This window comes from Drosophila nasuta, chromosome 2R, assembly GCF_023558535.2.
Source record: "Drosophila nasuta strain 15112-1781.00 chromosome 2R, ASM2355853v1, whole genome shotgun sequence".
Lineage (NCBI taxonomy): Eukaryota > Metazoa > Arthropoda > Insecta > Diptera > Drosophilidae > Drosophila > Drosophila nasuta.
In genome coordinates, this window is record NC_083456.1 from 4,577,524 (window position 1) to 4,596,154 (window position 18,631).

Here is an 18,631-nt window from a genome sequence, read left to right on the forward strand (position 1 = left end):
CACTCGCACTCACACTCACACTCGCACACATAATACACCGCAGCACAACGCACAACGCACATGTCGATGTCGATTTCTTCATTTGCCTAATACGACTCGACGCCATCATTAATCTAAAATATGGCAAAGACACACGCACGCATACATACACATCTACGAGCAGCACTCACTCACACACACTCGCAGAGCAATGTGCATGTAATTATGCTCAACCACACGCACACTCACATTCACATTCACATACTATATGTGTGTACTGTGTGTATCCACACACACACACACATACGCATTTGCGTAAGCCTTGTTAATCGTGACAAAAGCTTATTGCGGGTTATTTGGGCTACTTGTTTCACATCCGGCGTCAATGTCGCTGCCGGCAAAAACCAAAATCAACACACCCACACCCACTGCCACACACATGTGTATGTGTGTATGTGCACTGGCATGTAATATAGTTATATAGGCAAACATATGCGTGCCTGTGTATTTGTGCGAGTGTGTGTTCGTGCGTCTGGTCTCACTGGCAGCCTGTCTGTCATTCCAGGCAGAAGCCGAAGCCAACGCTGAAGCCAGAAGCTGAAGCTGAAGCGCGCGTCACTTGCACACACATAATAAACATTTTAAACATTATATTCGTGTTTAGCAGCTTCATGGCATGGCTGATGTTGTTCTTGTTGCTGATGTTGTTGTTATTGTTGTTGTTGTTGTTATTATTGCTGGCACTGCTGTTGCTTTTGCCGCTGATGCTGATGCTGCTGCTGCTGCTCTTGCTTTTGCTGTAACTGGTGTTACTGTTGTTGCTGTTGTTGCTATGTGGCTGTTCGTTTTCAGAAAATTTACGGGTTTTAACGAATAATGGTGCTTGTGGGAAATGAGCGTTTTGTGTTCGCTTTTGCTTGTCATCGCATCACGCCGAACATTCGCAACGCATTCCACACACACAAAACATTCGCCACTTTATCAGCATTTTACTTTAGCCGTTATTACCAGACTCCCCCCTTCTCCACCCACTCTTAGTACATTAGCGCCCACACACACACTAAGAGTGAAAGAGATAGAGAGACACTCACACATGCTACATGCACGCATCTATGAGTTTTGCGACTCTCCAAGGAAATTAAAAAACAACTAAAACAAATTAACTATGTAATGACAAAGTCTTATATATACATATGCTCACATACTTACTTACCTCCAAGCATCATTCCCATTCCCATTCCCATTCGCAATCTCATCTCATTTATGCATGCGATGAAACTTGCTTAAAAACAAGAGCAACCTTAAGCAGAGCACAGCAAGCTAATAACAAATCGAGCAATCGAGCACTTTGCCCGCTCCTCGGTTCTTGCGCCACACCAAATTGAATTACCTATAATGCCAGTCGAGCGGCGCTATTAATACTTATGTACCACTGTATGTTAAGTATACGCCATGGAATCGAGCAATTCGCACTTGCTACGCCAAACGCTTTTAATGATGATCGATTTGGGCAAACAATGAAATTTCCGCATTCAAATTTTATTGCTAGCAATCAGAAGTATTTCCTTGTGCACACAGCCACTAGTACAGCTACTTGTTATGTGTTTGTAGTATAGCTGCAAATATCGTACATATACAACGCGTACATACCCATTATCTACTTAAATTGCATTAATCTATCACAGGTGACGCCCTTTTGATGTTTGCTAGCTAATTTTCAATTGAAATTGAATGATTGTTATTGTCATTGTCGGCGTTCTTGCGCCTTTGAACACGCGCGAAAAGTTAACATAATTTGAAGATGTTTCAAAGTTGGCCGTAATCAAGCAGCGTCACCCATTCCGCCCGCCTTTTATGAACTCTCTAAAAACAGCTGTTCAGTATACTAACTTGCATATTTTGTATTGCGGTATTTTTCTCGTCACTGTGCTACGGTAACACTGGCTGACGTTTGTAAACAAACTTGTAGTGCTGCCAGATGTTCAATCACAAGCGTAACTCTGTGTGTGCAAATAGAATTTGTGCGAAATTAAACAAAAACAAAGCAAAACAATTGAGTTTACAATTAGTTGATGTACAAAATAATTAACAAATCGCTTGTTTGCTAACAGTTCCTTGTTCTGCTGACCAAACAACTCGCGCAGCAGCAACAACAGGAATTCCAATGCACTTTCTCCAAATGGTGTAAAACCAGTCTTGCGGCTTTTTTGACATCTATTCGATATCAATAGAAAAAAATACAGGCCAAAAGCATACTCTGGCCGTCTCGTCTCGTCTGTGTTGTTAGCAGACTACTAAGCACCTGCGTTGTGAGCTGTGCTGTGTCGTGTTGAGTTGATTTTGCCGTTTTTATTGGCCTGGCCAATGCGACAATGGAGCTGGAGCAACAACAACAGTCACATCTTGCCCACTCTTGAGTACGTTTCGATTCTCTGCGACGAGAGCTTTTGAACAGCAAAGACAACAGAAAAACGATAACGCAAAAAGAATTTGTCATTTGCATACAAGTTGTTAGTTGGGCTTTGCTTTATGCATAACTCAGGTCGAGCATGTTTCTCATATTGAGTCATTTGATAGCCAAACGCAACGCATATTTGTGCTGAACGTAAGTGTCTTTCTTGATTGTCAATTTTGGCATTTAAATCATCTAAGCCATCTATCCCACTTTCACATTATAGCCACACATTTAAGAAGAACGCTAAAAATTATTGCGCACGATGACTTCAATTGAAGAGAAAGTGCGTTGCATATTGAACGCCAAAGATCTGGGCGACATCACAACAGAGTTCTGTGATTTCTCGCTCAAAGAGCAGAATGCCACAGCCGAGGCGCAAGGTGTACAGCCATCATCGTCAGCCGACTTTGTGCCCAAAGTGGGCAAGACCATCAACTACATTGTGGCCTGTGTCATGTTCAATGAGCACGACGAGCTGCTAATGATCGAGGAGGCCAAACCAAGCTGTGCAGGTGACTCTAATTGTAGTTACTCTAATTTGTTACCATTTAAACGAGTTTTGTGTGCTTGCAGGCAAATGGTACTTACCTGCGGGACGCATGGAGCAAGGTGAATCCATCACGGAGGCTGCTGCACGTGAGCTGTTCGAGGAGACTGGCCTCAATGCGGAGATGACAACGCTGCTGGCTCTGGAGTCAGCTGGCGGCTCCTGGTTTCGCTTTGTGTTGACGGGTCGCATTACTGGCGGCCGACTTAAGACGCCCGCCGATGCGGATGCGGAATCCATACAAGCGCTGTGGTTGCGCGATCCCAAAGAAGTGCCCCTGAGAGCCAACGACATACTCAATATTATTAGCATTGGACAAGCGTATCATCAGAACCAGAAGGCCAAGCAGCAATCGGACATTGTGCGTCAGCCCGTATGGCACAACAATGTGCTGCCGACACGTTATCCGCACAAACGCAACTATCTGCGTGTGCTAGCCGTTGTGCGAAAGCGTGCCACGAACTCCATGAACATACTTATTAGTGAAAAGAATTCGCATCACTTTCCCACTGTGGAGTTGCATCCGAACCGCAGTCTACACTCGACACTACGCAAGTTTATGATCGAGATCTTTGGCGCCGAGCTACCACAGCATCGACCCCATGGCCTATTGAGCTTGGAGCACTCGCCATCTAACGATGATGCAACGGATGGCCTTTGCTTGAATCTGCTGGTTGCCTTCAGGCCAGCACTGGAGGAAATCTCGTTGATTGGCAAGTGCATCTGGCAGGAACTCAGTCAGCCGCTAGACGAAGCGTTGGCGAGCATTTTGAGCAGCAAACACGGATCGATACCACTGAATGTGATACGATAAGTGGTTTTAGCGTAGTTTTAGCCTAATCTATGTTAATGGTGCAAGCTTATATACTACCCTATAACTAGCATAATAAATATGTCACAAGTTGTTGCAACTTTGTAAAACCACCTGCATTTTTGGTTGATATAAAATTTGGTGCCTTAAAGAAGTGAACACCTTTGAAAGCTGATTGCTACAAATCTGTATAAAAGGAATTTTGTTCAATGCCACTTAATATTAATGTTAACTAAGAATTAACTGTTACTAATCGCTAGTCAATGTTGCAAGTTAAATATTACGTCCAACTGAAGGTATTATGACTGCAAAACCAACTAATTTTTTTGACATATTTGAATTTAGAGCTTTGACGCAGTGAACTCACTTTGAAGCTGACTGCTACATAAGAACGATTCCAACACTGAATTCAAAAGCTAAATGTTTTTTGTTCTAAATTTGCAACCACTTTTAGAACTAATTTTATATAAGACATAATTTATAAACACGTTACTATTATTTATTGATTTCGATTACACTTTTCTCAGATTTTAAACAACATATGACATTGACTATATACAAATCGATCCTAAAATGCTCAACATACAATTTGTGATACGCAATAAACGTAAGATAAAAAAAATGCTATCATGGAATATGTTTGCCAGTGTACTCGTACCTGTTATGTGTGTCTGTATAAGAGTGTCAGTTATCAACTATAGCAACAGTTGACTAGGTCAAATTTAGGTGAACGTAACATGCACAGCGATACCTATACCTAGAAACTAAGAGCCAGTCTGATCTGATCTGATCCGATCTGATGTGATGTGATTTAATCCTTCCAGACCTTGTTAAAGAGATCCATAAAGGAGTCATAAATCATGAACGTTATCGCCACATCCAGGCACACGCGACCTAATCGGGGCACTGTGCCCTTGTAGAAGGCGGGAAGTCCCTCGTTCTTCAGAATTTGCATTGCACAATCTGCAGTGTTCTTGTACTTCGCAGCGTCCAGGCCCTGCATACGAGTCTTCACCACATCCAAGGGCGTGTTGCCAAACACGGAAGCCGCTCCAGCAATTGCACCAAAGACACCCACAACCAACTTGGGCACTGGCTTGTTGATGTCATCGCCCTGAAACCAATGCCACAATTATTCACAATTATCCCATTGAGTCGGAATAAATCAAAGCCCCTCTTTACCTTGTACAGATCCCTTAGTGATTCGACGACAAAGAAGCGAATGGCTTGATTCGAGCCTTGTTTCAAGATGGTCGGAGTCAGACCCTTGTAGATGCCACTGATGCCCTCCGCCTTAATAATTTGACCAACGCCATGAGCGAAGCCCTTGAATTTGGGATTCGGACTGCGCAGATCGTTGATGAACTTCACCTTGATTGTTTCCATGGGCGTCACCGCCAGAACAGCCTCACAGACACCAGCTCCCAGGCCACAGAAAAGCTTTCCACCAGCGGTCAGTTGTCCCTTGGAGTCGCTGACATGTGTTTTCATAAATTCAAAGGCCCCAAATCTGAATAGAGTAGAATATGCTTGAGAAACATAAAAGGGAAACTTTAAGTACTTTTACCTGGCTGCTGACTTGGGGATGCTGCCGTAGAGGAGCACACTCAGACCACGGTACAGTCCAAAGAAGCCATTTGTGGCCACAGTCTTCTTTACACAATCGGCAATTCCATTGTACTTCTTGTTTGCACCCTTCTCGTCCAGCTGCAGCTGTGTCTTCACGTATTCGGTGGGATATGTTATGCAGATCTCAATGCCGCCAGTAATACCTCCGGCAATGATTCCTTTCAGACCTTTGCTGCCCCCCGCTTGGCGCTGCAGCACCACTATTGATCATCCATGGGCGAGATTTGTAGGGACTAAGAAACGTGACTAAATTTTGACGATCCATTTCGTACTGCAGATAAACGGGTAACATTTTCAATTTAAAAAACAATAATAACTCTACAAATGTAAATGTGTGCTGATATTAATAGAAACTAAAATTAAATATTCTGAATATGTGGGAGTCTGTTGTCAAAAGATCTAAACAAGAAAAAAAAACAAATCTATTGTGTGTATGCAATAAAAGTGTGGGTAAAAATACATTTCATTTAAAAAAACATCGATATTCCGATTCCGAAGTTCAACAAGGCACGAAAAGAAAACAAAATATATTGCTGAAGAACAGTTGACGTTGCAAATTATGCAACTTCTTGTACAGCATGATATGTACCATATACATATATAATATGTATAATTCAGTTATAAAACATTATTAAATTTGGTTAGGTTTGCTGATAATCTACACATATATTCTGGCTACTTGATAGTTGATAATTGACAATTGATAATTTTATCGCACTGTTTTCACCTTGAAAGCAAAGTTCAAACAAAAACTATATAGGGATTATTGTTTGTCACAGACTGTATGTAAAACACACACGTACACATTAACACTCAAAACATTCCATTTGATTCTGATAACTGCAGATCGTACGATAGTGACTTGGTTGAACAGTTTCAAGTTTCAACTTTTAAAAAGAGACAAGAGAATTGTCTAAGTTCACTTGTATTGATTATATAAGTTGTGCATGAAGGCAAAAGATTATTAGATTGGCAAAAATATAATTATTTATAGGGAATTATCTGAAATGTACATTAAATATTTACGAGCTTAAACACAGTTCCGATAAAGATAAACAAAGTTTGTGAAAACTTTTCATTGGAAGTGTACACTTAAGCATACGTATTGAGGCACACACGCTACGAATCTGTCGAAATGGGCAATCGCAGCTGCACTTTATGAGCAAATCTAATTGGAGCACACAGCAGTTATGAATATAGGCGAATATTACTCACAATAATTCTGGTTACGAATAATTAAGAGAAAAAATTTTAAACAATTCGGAAAATATCTTTGGTTGAGTGCTTAGCTGTTTAAAAGCGGCAGCGACGCGATCGCGGCTAGGGCAGCGAGTCAACTGTTGTTCACACACAACACTACGAACAAAATTCCAATTTCCAACCGCAGAGAAAGCGAACAAATTCAAATAGGCAGCGCATTTTGTAAACAACCAACTGCTTCTCCACTAAGATCAAGCAGGAGAGCAATGGCAAAGCGAGAGTGAGAGTGAGAGGCAGAACATTTGCCGTCAAAGAGCAAAAGTAACGGCGATGGCGTGATACTCGATTTTTGTGACGACGCGGCAGAAAAGGCAACAACAACAAGATCTGTCTCTTTAATCAGCAAAACCCGTTTAGCATGGCGAAACATACAAAAGCTTTTTTTGCTGGAGAAAAGCTCACACCCGCGCTAGTTAAAAGCAATCGACGCAAAGCAAAGCAAACGAAACAAAAATAAATGATACAGTTTTGTAAACTTTTCAAGTGCGCCGCAAAGTCGACAACACTTTTCTTACGTCAATTATACAACTACGCAGTCCACTTGGAAGCTTGAGTAGCAAACTTATCCGTTTGTGTTATTTATTTATTCTAAGCTGGTCTAGTTATAAACTAAGCACACGTATTTTTATTTATCTATCCATTTAGCCATCGATACGTATTTTTATCATTTTATGACGTGCCATACTTATAAACCTTTTCATTAACGAACCTTTCTATTTTATTTAATCAACGGCCGTCCACATAGATAACACTGCACAATTTATCAAACTGTAGCCGGCAAACTGTGCACCTTAACTAAACCAAACGTTGGAGTCCGTGTAGATTACAGCGCTGCTGTTGTCTCGTTTTGCCCCCTTGCATTGCGCATGCTCGAGGGCCAGCACTAAAAACTCCCACACACGCTATCGCTACGTAAGCTGTTCATGTACTCGCATATTGCGAAGACGTAATGACCATTGCGGAAATGCGTAGGGGTGGACGCCTCCCGTCTATGCTAAAGTCACGTCACTTGACAATTACAGTGAAAGCTTTACATAGCGGACATCGAGAGTTGCAACGATTAGCCTGTTGATGTGCATAACCAAGTTAATTAAATAATATTAACTTTTTGGCTATTGTGAAAAAAAATAAATTTTTTAATTTTGTAATAATTTTTTTTAATCACTTAAATTGTATACCAATAAAAGAATTAAACTGAAGCAAAAACTCATCAAAACTTTAAGCGAATTATTAGTTTTATTCAAATGCATTTTGAAATCTTTCATATGTCATTTTACATGTACACTCACGCACATGTACGTATTAGCTAGGTACAAATGTGTATATGTGAGTGATCATGTGTTTATAAATAAACATTAGAATTAAAGTGCAGTTCTTTTATTAAACGTTAATCGATAACAATATTACTAAACTGGGAATTAGTTCGTAGACAGTTTTTAGTTCAGTCATGATGGTGTAAGGTGTAGTCAGAAGACGCTTAGGCTGCCTTGTAGACGCGCACGCTCTTGATAGCGCCAATGGTGAGTGTCTGCAACAAAAAAATAGATCGTATTATTCTCAGAAAGAACAGAAATATATATATTAGCGGTGCAACTTACTGTGATCAGTTCACTATCGGTGAACTCGCGGACAATGGTCGATGGCTTGTCGCCTTTCTGCTCCTGAGTCAGCTTGTTACCATCAAGGGTGATCACGCTCTTGACCTTGCGACCATCGAGAGTCTCCTCATCGAACTCCTCGCCCAGCTTGAAGCTGATGGCCGAGGTCTTGAAAGTCGAGGTGGTGGTCAGAGTGTAGGTATCTCCATCCTGAGTAACCTCCACAGTGGGGCTGACAGAGTTGCCCATCTTGCGCAGCACCATGCCGACGCCTATAAAATAAGAAAGGGAAAATATATATGAATGTACCATCATCATACTATCTCCATATAAATCATACGAGTATCATAAATTCAAGATTTGATGCGCTGCTAATTGAATTAGCCCGTCAAAGTTGAAGACCTGCATACAATATAAATCATATTGTATTTAATTGAAATAATAAAGCTGAATTATGAAGTTCCTCGACAAGTTATCCAGACCGCGACCCCGACTCATATATACACTCTAGACCCCTCAAAAACCACAGACCACAGACGTCGGTCGGAGTCGTGCTCAAGGTTAATCTCGTGTACACTGTCTACAACAGCATCCGTACTTATCAATTGCTATACCTAAATATAGCTAACGATCCGCACAGCCGGCAAATGCAAGCAGCAACCTTATCGCGAATGCAAACACATACATACATGTTATATTTATTACAATATATGTATATGTATAGAACTTTGTCCCTTGGTGACCATCCATCAAACAGACAAATCAATTATGTTCAATTATGTATTTATGACTGTTTTTTTAAGTGGCGACTGACTTTCGGTCAAGTGTCTGCGGTTCGATAAGTTCCCATCGCCACTTTGAGAACTTTTTCAGCTGTTCCTGCACATCTACAACAAATACTATATTATATTCTCATTTCTTTTGACATAGATTAGGATCCGGTATAGTTGCCATACAGTTTACGGTTGTTGATATGGAGCAAAGTGCAAAATTCGCAATCATAATAAAAAAAGGCATTATCATTTTATATACATACAATGTTTATCACAACTTTGTCGACTAAATAGGGTCTCGGTACATACAAAAATCGAGATAAGGTTGATAAAAGTACACAAACTTATTTTGAAGGTCCTCAAAGCTTTCAATCAGCTGCACTTTAAATCGGTAATCGAAAACCCCCACTTGAAATGGTCGTTCACCACAATCACAATATACCAAATATGAAAATTGAAACCTTGCCACCAGTGATGCCTGAGACTGGGACTGTGGCAGGAACCGTACATACATAGTTTAATATTAGATTCAAAACCACAAAAGACCGCAAGTAATAACAGACCCACACAACTGCAGCACTGTTGATCGAATCGAGAAGCATTGAATTTCTAAATTCCCCGACAATGCGTATCAAGAGACTATGGACTGTTACAATAAACCTTCGATCGATCGATAAGATCGTGTTGTACATTTACATCAACACAAGTCTGTGCAAAGTTCGGCAGTTCGAAACTTTTCCACAAATTAGAGAGCTCTCTAAGCTGTCAACACCAATTGCAATGACTAAGCGCACTTTACTTCCAAACTTATACTAAGAACATTCATGTACATGTGCATATGTATTCCGATAATGAATGAGTGAGCCCTGTCCATGTGCTTCAGACCAAAGTACAGTTTGAAGTTTAATTACTTTTTAAGTTTATTACACCATTAGTCGCTCGATAAGCGTTTCTGCACTTTCCACCTGTATTCTGGGTTCATGTTAACCAATAGCACCCATGCGGAAAGTGGAACAACAAAACCTCCCAATGTCCCAAAAATTTAACAACCACGTTTTTGCCCTCTTTTTTCTGTTTGCCTTTCTTTCATCATTATTTTGCACATCTGCCAAATCTGCCGGCCGGCTTGCGTGTTTGTTCTCGCTTATTATGTGCACTGTCTTTCTCACTCTATCTTTCGACTTCTTTTGCACCATGTGGTTATGTACGTAATAAAATATTTGCATGTAAGGTTATAACAATATCCTAACTGTTTACTTACCCAATTCCTTCATGTACTCATCGAAGTTCTCGGACTTCTCCAATTTGTACTTCTTGCCAATGAAAGATGCCATTTTTCACAGTTGTTTTTATTTGCTTAAGCTCAACGAAGAAAATGTGACCCGCACAGCGAACTCTACTCAACTCATAAAAGCTCGCACCACCAGTCGTTTTTATACCCGCACTTGGCATTGCCAGATGCATAAAGTTGCGCAAAAGCTCATTCTCTCATCCGTCGATGAGTGCGAGAGAGAGCTTGTGTGCTCTCCAATTGGAAGATTTATGATGGCTCCACATATGCAATATCGATATTAGTAGATATGTATGTCCAATTTTTCGCAAATAAAGGTTGGTTAAAGGTACAAATCATAAAACAGTATCGCACACCAATTTTATAAAGTTTACATATATATGTATATTCGGGTTTTCTACAACAATTTCAATAGTAAAGAGAAAAACATACGTGGTTAAATACTGTTTCTAAATATGTATTCATTATTACTTTTTACCTTAACTCAATAAATTGTTTCGTTATAAAAAATTGCTTATATTTATTTGAATTTTATTTCTTTAGTCTGACTAAAGTTGAATTCTGTCTCCTACACGTTTGACGACGATTGCTTTATGACAATAATCGTCCCACCCCTCGTTGTGAGGGATGTCATGATCAATTTCTTGCACTTTAATTGATTCAAAGGCACCGGTCATATTACTGATATATATAAATACGTATATACAATGTATATAGTACACATTTATATTGTGTTCTGTGAGAAACACCATCTCAAATGCCGTGAATCTGAAACTGTGTAAACTCTACAGTATTACACATCCGAAAGGAAAAGATTAATAAAGTTGGTTTCTCAACGGTGGACACTCCCAAAATTAAAGACCCGTGGGAGCTTACTTTTAGATTATTCCACTGTACATACAAGTACTGGCAATCATACAATGGCATCGCGTGCTCCTCTAAAAATATTCATATTCTTAATGATATTATATGCATATTTAGTATCTTTTTTAAATGATCAATGCACGTTTGTCGAGCATTCTAATTGACCATTATACTCTATAATAGGTTGTCGGATGCAATTTTACACTGAATTTTCCCGACACGTCGCCAAGTCACCGAATCGCAGTTGCTTTCTTATCTTGTTAAATCAATTATGCCCATTATTCCTTTCCGCTGTCTCGCTTCATTGCAAATATAACAAATGTATCTATATATATTATATAAAGAACAGTATAGATTTAGTTATGTTTAACATATCCAAATATTTGTATATTTTGGGACTCTGCTCGAACGATTCATTCAGAAATTCGTTATTCGCTCTAAAGAGCTTTCAAAAACAGAGTGACCATTGCTTAAGAATAAGAACGAAGCTTTCATTGCTACGCCACTGCTTTGTTATGGAAGTTCTGAACCACTATCGGTAACAAAGCAGCTCAACTGAACATCAGCTAATTTTAAAAGTGAACAAGAATAAAATAATAAAACATTCACAGCATATTGAACTTGTACTTGTACTTGTAATAACGACACATGTTAATTTTTCATATAAGCACAATTTCCAGTTTTCTATCTGATACTCTCATTAGGCTATCAAAGTGATAATATCTTACAGATAATAGAAATGCCAAGAAATTTTATAGATATTGCATGAATGCGTTTCAAGTGAGGGTGTATGACTGATAATAGAACTCAAGTGTCAATCAAACCAGAAAATACACCGGCCGCTCCTTATCGTTAACCCGGTAAACATTGCTCCAAAGCCAACAAACGCTGTACGCAAATTTACAGCACGAGAGAGAGTATAAAATTGAGAGATATAGAGAATGAGCAATCGTGGCGATTATCAATGCTCCATCGCTCATGCAAACAATACGAAGTAGCGCGAGCGAAAAGCTCTACGTTGAGCGAAGAGTAACACTTGTTATTTTTCAAGTTTTAAAATTATTTCTCTAAAACAAAGCGTATTACTGAGCTGAACATTAGAACGATTTCGGCATTCGGAGCGTGAGCAACGAACTATTTGTGCGTCGCGAAGTCTGATAATTGAGAAAAGTTGATCGCCAAACGTTAAAATACAAAATAAAAATCACAATAATAATACAACACTTTATCTATATACACACAGACATATGCATACACATGTATATGAAAATGTTTCTGTGATGAAATTCAGCTGTGGAACTTCTACAATATGTGGGAATATTATCAAATAGTACCAAACCCGTAGTGATCATTGTGAAATGAAAACTAAATAAGTACAAATAAAAAGCGTAACAATAATCAGAATGCACTTTGAAACGTTTTAGTAATAATATATCTAATATTGGGACAGTGTGTGTGAGTGGAAAGTTTTAGGCCATCAAAAATTCGTATGTTTCAATCGAGCCAATACGAATCGAATGTATCTATAAGATATATTCTATTAATGCCTAAATAATAATAATTATATTAACGACAAGCGCGTGTCCGCATCCCTCTTGGGTGCTAATGAAGCCGATTCAAAAAAGTTACCAAAAACTCAATAGATCCACGACTAAATAAATATCACGTCGAAATCTCATGTAACAGAGCTCTACAAGTTATCAATTTGTAATAAGTGCGAATGTTGTAACTACAAATACTTGCATTGTGCTTGTAATCAAACAATCAAAAATCAGGGAAAAAACAATGCAATCATTTAAGGCCGATGAGTTATCGGAGAATCCCGTTGAGCGGGCTAATTGCTTCTCCGAGCTCATGTTCTGGTAAGTCAAAGACAATGTCTGTAGATACGAGCAGAACATAATGTCAATTCAATACAATATCATATGTAATTTGTACGCCTCTCATTGAGCGCTTTGTTCCTTTTGGAATTGAGCTGAAAACGTGACAACGGCGGCGAGTTCATTATTATTATATTCAATGGGTCGCTTAATTTACATAGTTAGCGCCTCAGAGGGAGCCCATAGAGCCCCATACATATAGTATGTATGTACTTACGAATACATATGCATGTATGAAGTATTCCATGTTATTCAATTGGTTGTCATATAAGGCAACTTTAATTTCGTTGTCAACCAAATGTAGCCTGTAATAAAAGGCGATCGTGTGGCAAAACTTATCATTAATAAATTTGATTGAAATTGGCAGTAGCTTAATGTTCAACCGATGTGACCAAGCATGAATATAATGTGATTATAAGTTAGGTGCATTGCTTGTTGTTGCTTTCTTGATATATTAATGTCGATAGTCATAGGAAATTCAAAGAATGTTTGTTATCTTTCAAGGTGCTAACAAATACCACTGTTAAAAACTAATTGCAAATTTCCCCACTATCTCTATGTATAAATACTTAGTGACAACAGGAAATGTTTGTAAAGGGCGCTTAGATTTCTATTCTGTCGATAAGCAAACAAATATTGAAACTACACTGACCTTTAATTGCAAAGCATTCTCTATTTTAAAATCTTTATGTTATCCAAATTGTAAATTTAAAATTTATAGACTTTTCCACTTGAAATAATTTCAACTAATTCTAATAAGAAATCATAACAACTAGTTGGTGAAAAAATCTCAGCATTATAAATTTACATTTTACAATTAGCTAGCTAACTATGTTATCTAGTTACCTTTAATAATATTGGCTTTACTATCTTTATGTCGCTATGTCTCAGTGTCCTCTCATCTACAGATTTCCTTGGTCTTTTAATTCTACAAAACTGTTAGTAGTAGGCACAGTGCAAATCCACCTAATTGCATCATGCTCAGGCACACGTAGCTTTAATTGTTTTATTTTTAAGATGTTATTGTCTGTTGCTATCTGAACAACATTTTTGTTATCTTTATTTAACATACATTTTGCACACTCATGTATTTTAGCTTCGCAATGCCCGTTCTGTTCAAGGGCCGCGAGAAGACATTGGAGCAGACGGATCTTTATCGACCCTTAAAGAAGCACAAGTCGGGTGAGTGAAACCGCCTATGTGGCTTGAAGCTGGAATGATCAATCTATCAATTATATTTTCAGATACTCTTGGCGATCGCTTGTGTGCTGCTTGGAATGAGGAAGTTGCCAGCAGATCAGCCAAAAATCTTCAGCCTCGCTTGCTGCGAGTGATGATTCGAGTGTTTGGCTGGAATCTCTTTTTGACCGGTTTCTTGTTGCTGCTTCAGGAGTTTCTGACCAAGCAAGTGACATTTGCAAGCATATCTATAGAATCCTTATAACAAAAGTTTTCGATATGTTAAATAGAATAACTCAACCCATTTGTCTATTTGGCATTATGGCCTACTTCGCTGGCGACGATCCTAATCTAACCAAGGCGCAGCTATATGCAGCTGGACTCATTGCTGGCTCAGTGCTGACAGTGTTCGGTGGTCATCCCTATATGCTGGGTCTGCTGCATCTAGGCATGAAGATGCGAGTCGCTCTCTGTAGCTTGGTCTATCGAAAGGCATTGCGATTAAGTCGGACATCTCTCGGCGATACGACAGTGGGTCAAGTAGTCAATCTGCTGTCCAATGATGTGGGACGCTTCGACACGGTACTGATCAATGTTCATTACCTTTGGGTAGCTCCGCTCGAGCTTATTGTAGTCACATATTTCATGTACGACCAAGTGAGTACGATTTTTTTTTTGAGTTAGAGGTGCCATTTTAGTAATTGTATTTTTATTATAGATTGGCGTTTCTGCGCTCTTTGGCGTTGCCGTGATGCTTCTCTTTCTGCCCCTGCAAGCCTATCTAGGCAAGAAGACATCCGTGCTACGACTGCGCACTGCCCTGCGGACGGACGAGCGTGTGAGGATGATGAATGAGATCATATCGGGCATCCAGGTTATTAAGATGTATGCCTGGGAGAAGCCATTCGGTAAGCTGGTGGAGCTCACCCGGTGCAATGAAATGACCTGCATCAAGCAAGTGAACTACATACGCGGTATCCTTATGTCCTTCGCCATGTTCTTGTCACGCATCTTTACGTTCGTCAGTCTCGTGGGCTATGTGCTGCTGGGGAACTTTTTGACCGCAGAGAAAGCCTTCTTCGTCACAGCCTACTACAATATTTTGCGACGATCGGTTACCATGTTCTTCCCCCAAGGCATTTCTCAATTTGCAGAGCTATTGGTCTCCATCAAACGTCTGCAGACATTTATGCACCGCGAAGAGACCCAGGTGCTAGACAAATCAAATGCAATTTTCGAATCCATACCTGCTAGTAGCACTGATAAGGAACAGGGCTCTACAATCAACAATATTAATGGAGATGTAGCAAAGGTCGCTGACAATGACGAGACACTCGTCCAATTCAGTCAGTTCAATGCCAAGTGGAATGCCAAAATGATAGATAATAATTTGGACAGTATCAATCTACAGCTCGGTCGTCGTCAACTAGTCGCTGTGATTGGTCCCGTAGGTGCAGGAAAATCCAGCCTGATACAGTCTATTCTCGGCGAGCTGCCTGCTGACAGTGGCACCGTGAAGGTCAATGGAAGATTCTCTTATGCCTCTCAAGAGCCCTGGCTCTTCACTGGAACCGTGAGGGAAAACATTCTTTTCGGACTCACTCTGGATAAACATCGCTACCGTACAGTAGTTAAGAAGTGTGCTCTGGAACGTGACTTTGAACTTCTACCTCAGGGTGATAAAACTATCGTTGGTGAGAGAGGAGCCTCACTCTCTGGAGGACAAAAGGCACGCATAAGCTTGGCAAGAGCTGTCTATCGTCGGGCCGATATTTATCTTTTGGATGATCCACTCAGCGCAGTGGACACTCATGTGGGTCGACATTTATTCGACCAGTGCATGAGAGGATATCTTCGAAGTGAATTAGTCATATTGGTAACACATCAACTGCAGTTTCTGGAACAAGCCGATCTTATTGTCATAATGGATAAAGGAAAGATAAGTGCTATGGGAACCTATTCTTCGATGAAACGCAGTGGACTCGACTTTGCACAACTCCTCACAAATCCCAATAAGGAAGATGAGACATTGGATGACAATGAAAGTGAGCCTGGTGATATTTGGGATCGATTAAGTCTAGCTTCAAGAAGCAGGCGGGGAAGTAAAACGAGTCGACAGGCTTCACGCAATGAGAGCTTTACGTCATTATCATCTCTTGCGGACTCGGCTCACGAAGCAGCAGTTACGCCACAAGAAACTCGAGTTGAGGGCAAAATTAGCCTTGGTCTATATAAGGAATACTTTACAGCTGGCAGTAGTTGGCTCATGATTAGCTTCATGGTCTTCCTTTGCTTGGGAACACAAATTGTAGGCTCCGCATCAGATGTATTCCTTTCCTACTGGTAATTGATCTTTCTTAAAAATATATTTTAAAGTCTTTTCAAATGAATTACCAATTTCAGGGTTGACAAGAACAAAAATGCAGCAAGCATTGATTCGGATCCAGTTGACATCTACTACTTTACTGCTTTGAACATGGCCGTCATCATCTTCACCTTGGTTCGCACATTGCTTTTCTATAAATTGGCCATGCGCAGTTCCAAAAAGCTTCACAACTCCATGTTCCGCGGCATCACCAATGCGGCAATGTACTTCTTCAATACGAATCCATCCGGTCGCATATTGAATCGTTTCTCAAAGGATCTTGGACAAATTGATGAGCTTTTGCCAACTGTTATGCTAGATGTAGTCCAAATCTTCCTCACATTGACGGGAATCATTGTTGTTATCTGTATAACCAATCCCTATTATCTTTTATTAACCCTCGGACTCGGAGTCATCTTCTATTATATCAGAGAATTCTATCTAAAGACATCGAGAGATGTAAAACGACTTGAGGCAGTGGCCAGATCTCCCATCTACTCGCACCTCAGCGCTTCCCTCAATGGACTTCCAACTATTCGAGCACTGGGGGCACAAAAAACTCTTATTGCTGAGTTCGACAATCTTCAGGATTTGCATAGCTCCGGTTATTACACGTTCTTGTCTACGAATCGTGCATTCGGCTACTATCTGGATCTCTTCTGTTCATTATACATTGTGATCATTATAATCAACTACTTCATCAATCCGCCCGAAAACTCAGGTGAGGTGGGCTTAGCCATCACACAGGCCATGGGCATGACTGGCATGGTGCAGTGGGGCATGCGTCAATCTGCAGAGTTGGAGAATACCATGACGGCGGTTGAACGTGTCGTTGAGTATGATGAGATCGAACCAGAAGGCGAGTACGAATCTAAACCAAACAAGAAGCCTCCCATCACTTGGCCAGAGCATGGACAAATTGTGGCCGACGACCTGAGTTTACGCTATTTCCCCGATCCAAGTTCCAAATATGTGCTCAAGTCCCTTAACTTCGAAATCAAGCCCATGCAAAAAGTAGGCATTGTAGGTCGCACTGGTGCTGGAAAATCTTCGCTCATTAACGCCCTCTTCCGACTATCCTACAACGATGGCGCCATCGTCATAGACAGTCGGGACACCAATGAACTTGGGATTACATGACTTGCGAAGCAAGATCTCCATTATTCCTCAGGAGCCAGTTTTGTTCTCTGGGAGCATGCGGTATAATCTCGACCCCTTCGAAGAGTACAGCGATGTCAAGCTGTGGGATGCCCTGGAAGAGGTCAAATTGAAGCCAGTCATCAGTGAACTTCCGAATGGTTTGCAAAGCATTATCTCCGAGGGCGGCACCAATTTTAGTGTAGGTCAGAGACAGCTGGTGTGTCTAGCACGGGCGATTCTTCGCGAGAATCGCATTCTTGTAATGGACGAGGCCACAGCCAATGTGGATCCACAGACAGATACCCTCATCCAGGCCACGATTAGAAACAAGTTCAGGGAGTGCACAGTGTTGACAATAGCCCATCGTTTGAACACGATTATGGATTCAGACAAGGTCCTGGTTATGGACGCTGGACAATTGGTTGAATTTGGTTCTCCCTACGAGCTCTTGACTCAGTGTGATTCGAAAATATTCCACAGCATGGTAATGGAGACAGGTCAATGCAGCTTCGATAACCTGCTCAAGGTAGCAGAGAAGGTATGTTAAAATTCAGATAAGGAAAAAAAAGTTAATCTGACTTACACTTATACTTACAGGCTCAACTAGAATCACAGAAACATAAAACTGCCTAGGATCAAGAATTATCCGCATTTCTTAGCTGTAAGCTTGACTTCACCTGTAATACTACTTCAATGCTGGAAGATGAGTCTCCTATTTTTTGCTACTTAAAGTATTACTTTTATGAATTTTAGAGTATAATGCTAAATTTAAAATAATTTGTAATAAATCAATTTTGAAAAACTGTTTAGGAATTATTGTCTATTTCAGTATTTATAACTTAGGAAATTGATAAACTGAC

The 18,631-nt window shown here is 40.2% G+C and overlaps 4 protein-coding genes across 4 annotated transcripts; 2 read left to right on the top strand and 2 right to left on the bottom strand.

The window, feature by feature from the left end:
- The first annotated feature begins 1,948 nt into the window (after positions 1-1,948).
- LOC132785469 (8-oxo-dGDP phosphatase NUDT18) lies at positions 1,949-4,531 on the top strand. Its single transcript, XM_060791586.1, has 3 exons — positions 1,949-2,584; positions 2,658-2,946; positions 3,008-4,531. The coding sequence occupies exons 2-3, from the start codon at positions 2,697-2,699 to the stop codon at positions 3,793-3,795; spliced, it is 1,038 nt and encodes a 345-aa protein (XP_060647569.1). The 5' UTR covers positions 1,949-2,584; positions 2,658-2,696; the 3' UTR covers positions 3,796-4,531.
- LOC132785470 (tricarboxylate transport protein, mitochondrial) lies at positions 4,267-5,779 on the bottom strand. Its single transcript, XM_060791587.1, is given in 4 exon segments — positions 4,267-4,906; positions 4,975-5,302; positions 5,360-5,592; positions 5,594-5,779. Coding segments are annotated over 4 exon segments (984 nt in total). The 5' UTR covers positions 5,714-5,779; the 3' UTR covers positions 4,267-4,603.
- Positions 5,780-7,898: 2,119 nt separating this feature from the next.
- On the bottom strand, positions 7,899-10,472 carry LOC132786065 (fatty acid-binding protein). Its single transcript, XM_060792452.1, has 3 exons — positions 10,314-10,472; positions 8,280-8,551; positions 7,899-8,209 (listed from the first exon to the last, which is right to left on the bottom strand). The coding sequence occupies exons 1-3, from the start codon at positions 10,384-10,386 to the stop codon at positions 8,159-8,161; spliced, it is 396 nt and encodes a 131-aa protein (XP_060648435.1). The 5' UTR covers positions 10,387-10,472; the 3' UTR covers positions 7,899-8,158.
- Positions 10,473-12,315: 1,843 nt separating this feature from the next.
- Positions 12,316-18,546, top strand: LOC132787219 (probable multidrug resistance-associated protein lethal(2)03659). The gene is given in 8 exon segments (XM_060794148.1): positions 12,316-13,069; positions 14,184-14,269; positions 14,332-14,491; positions 14,557-14,923; positions 14,985-16,609; positions 16,670-17,750; positions 17,752-18,309; positions 18,369-18,546. Coding segments are annotated over 8 exon segments (3,990 nt in total). The 5' UTR covers positions 12,316-12,992; the 3' UTR covers positions 18,405-18,546.
- Positions 18,547-18,631: the final 85 nt, after the last annotated feature.

Coding starts and splice junctions, on each gene's coding strand:
- LOC132785469 (XM_060791586.1), top strand. CDS start 2,697: ATGACTTCAATTGAAGAGAAAGTGCGTTGCATATTGAACGCCAAAGAT. Junction 2,947..3,007: donor GGCCAAACCAAGCTGTGCAG/GTGACTCTAATT, acceptor GTGTGCTTGCAG/GCAAATGGTACTTACCTGCG.
- LOC132786065 (XM_060792452.1), bottom strand. CDS start 10,386: ATGGCATCTTTCATTGGCAAGAAGTACAAATTGGAGAAGTCCGAGAAC. Junction 8,552..10,313: donor TGAGTACATGAAGGAATTGG/GTAAGTAAACAG, acceptor CTTATTTTATAG/GCGTCGGCATGGTGCTGCGC. Junction 8,210..8,279: donor CCGATAGTGAACTGATCACA/GTAAGTTGCACC, acceptor TTTTTGTTGCAG/ACACTCACCATTGGCGCTAT.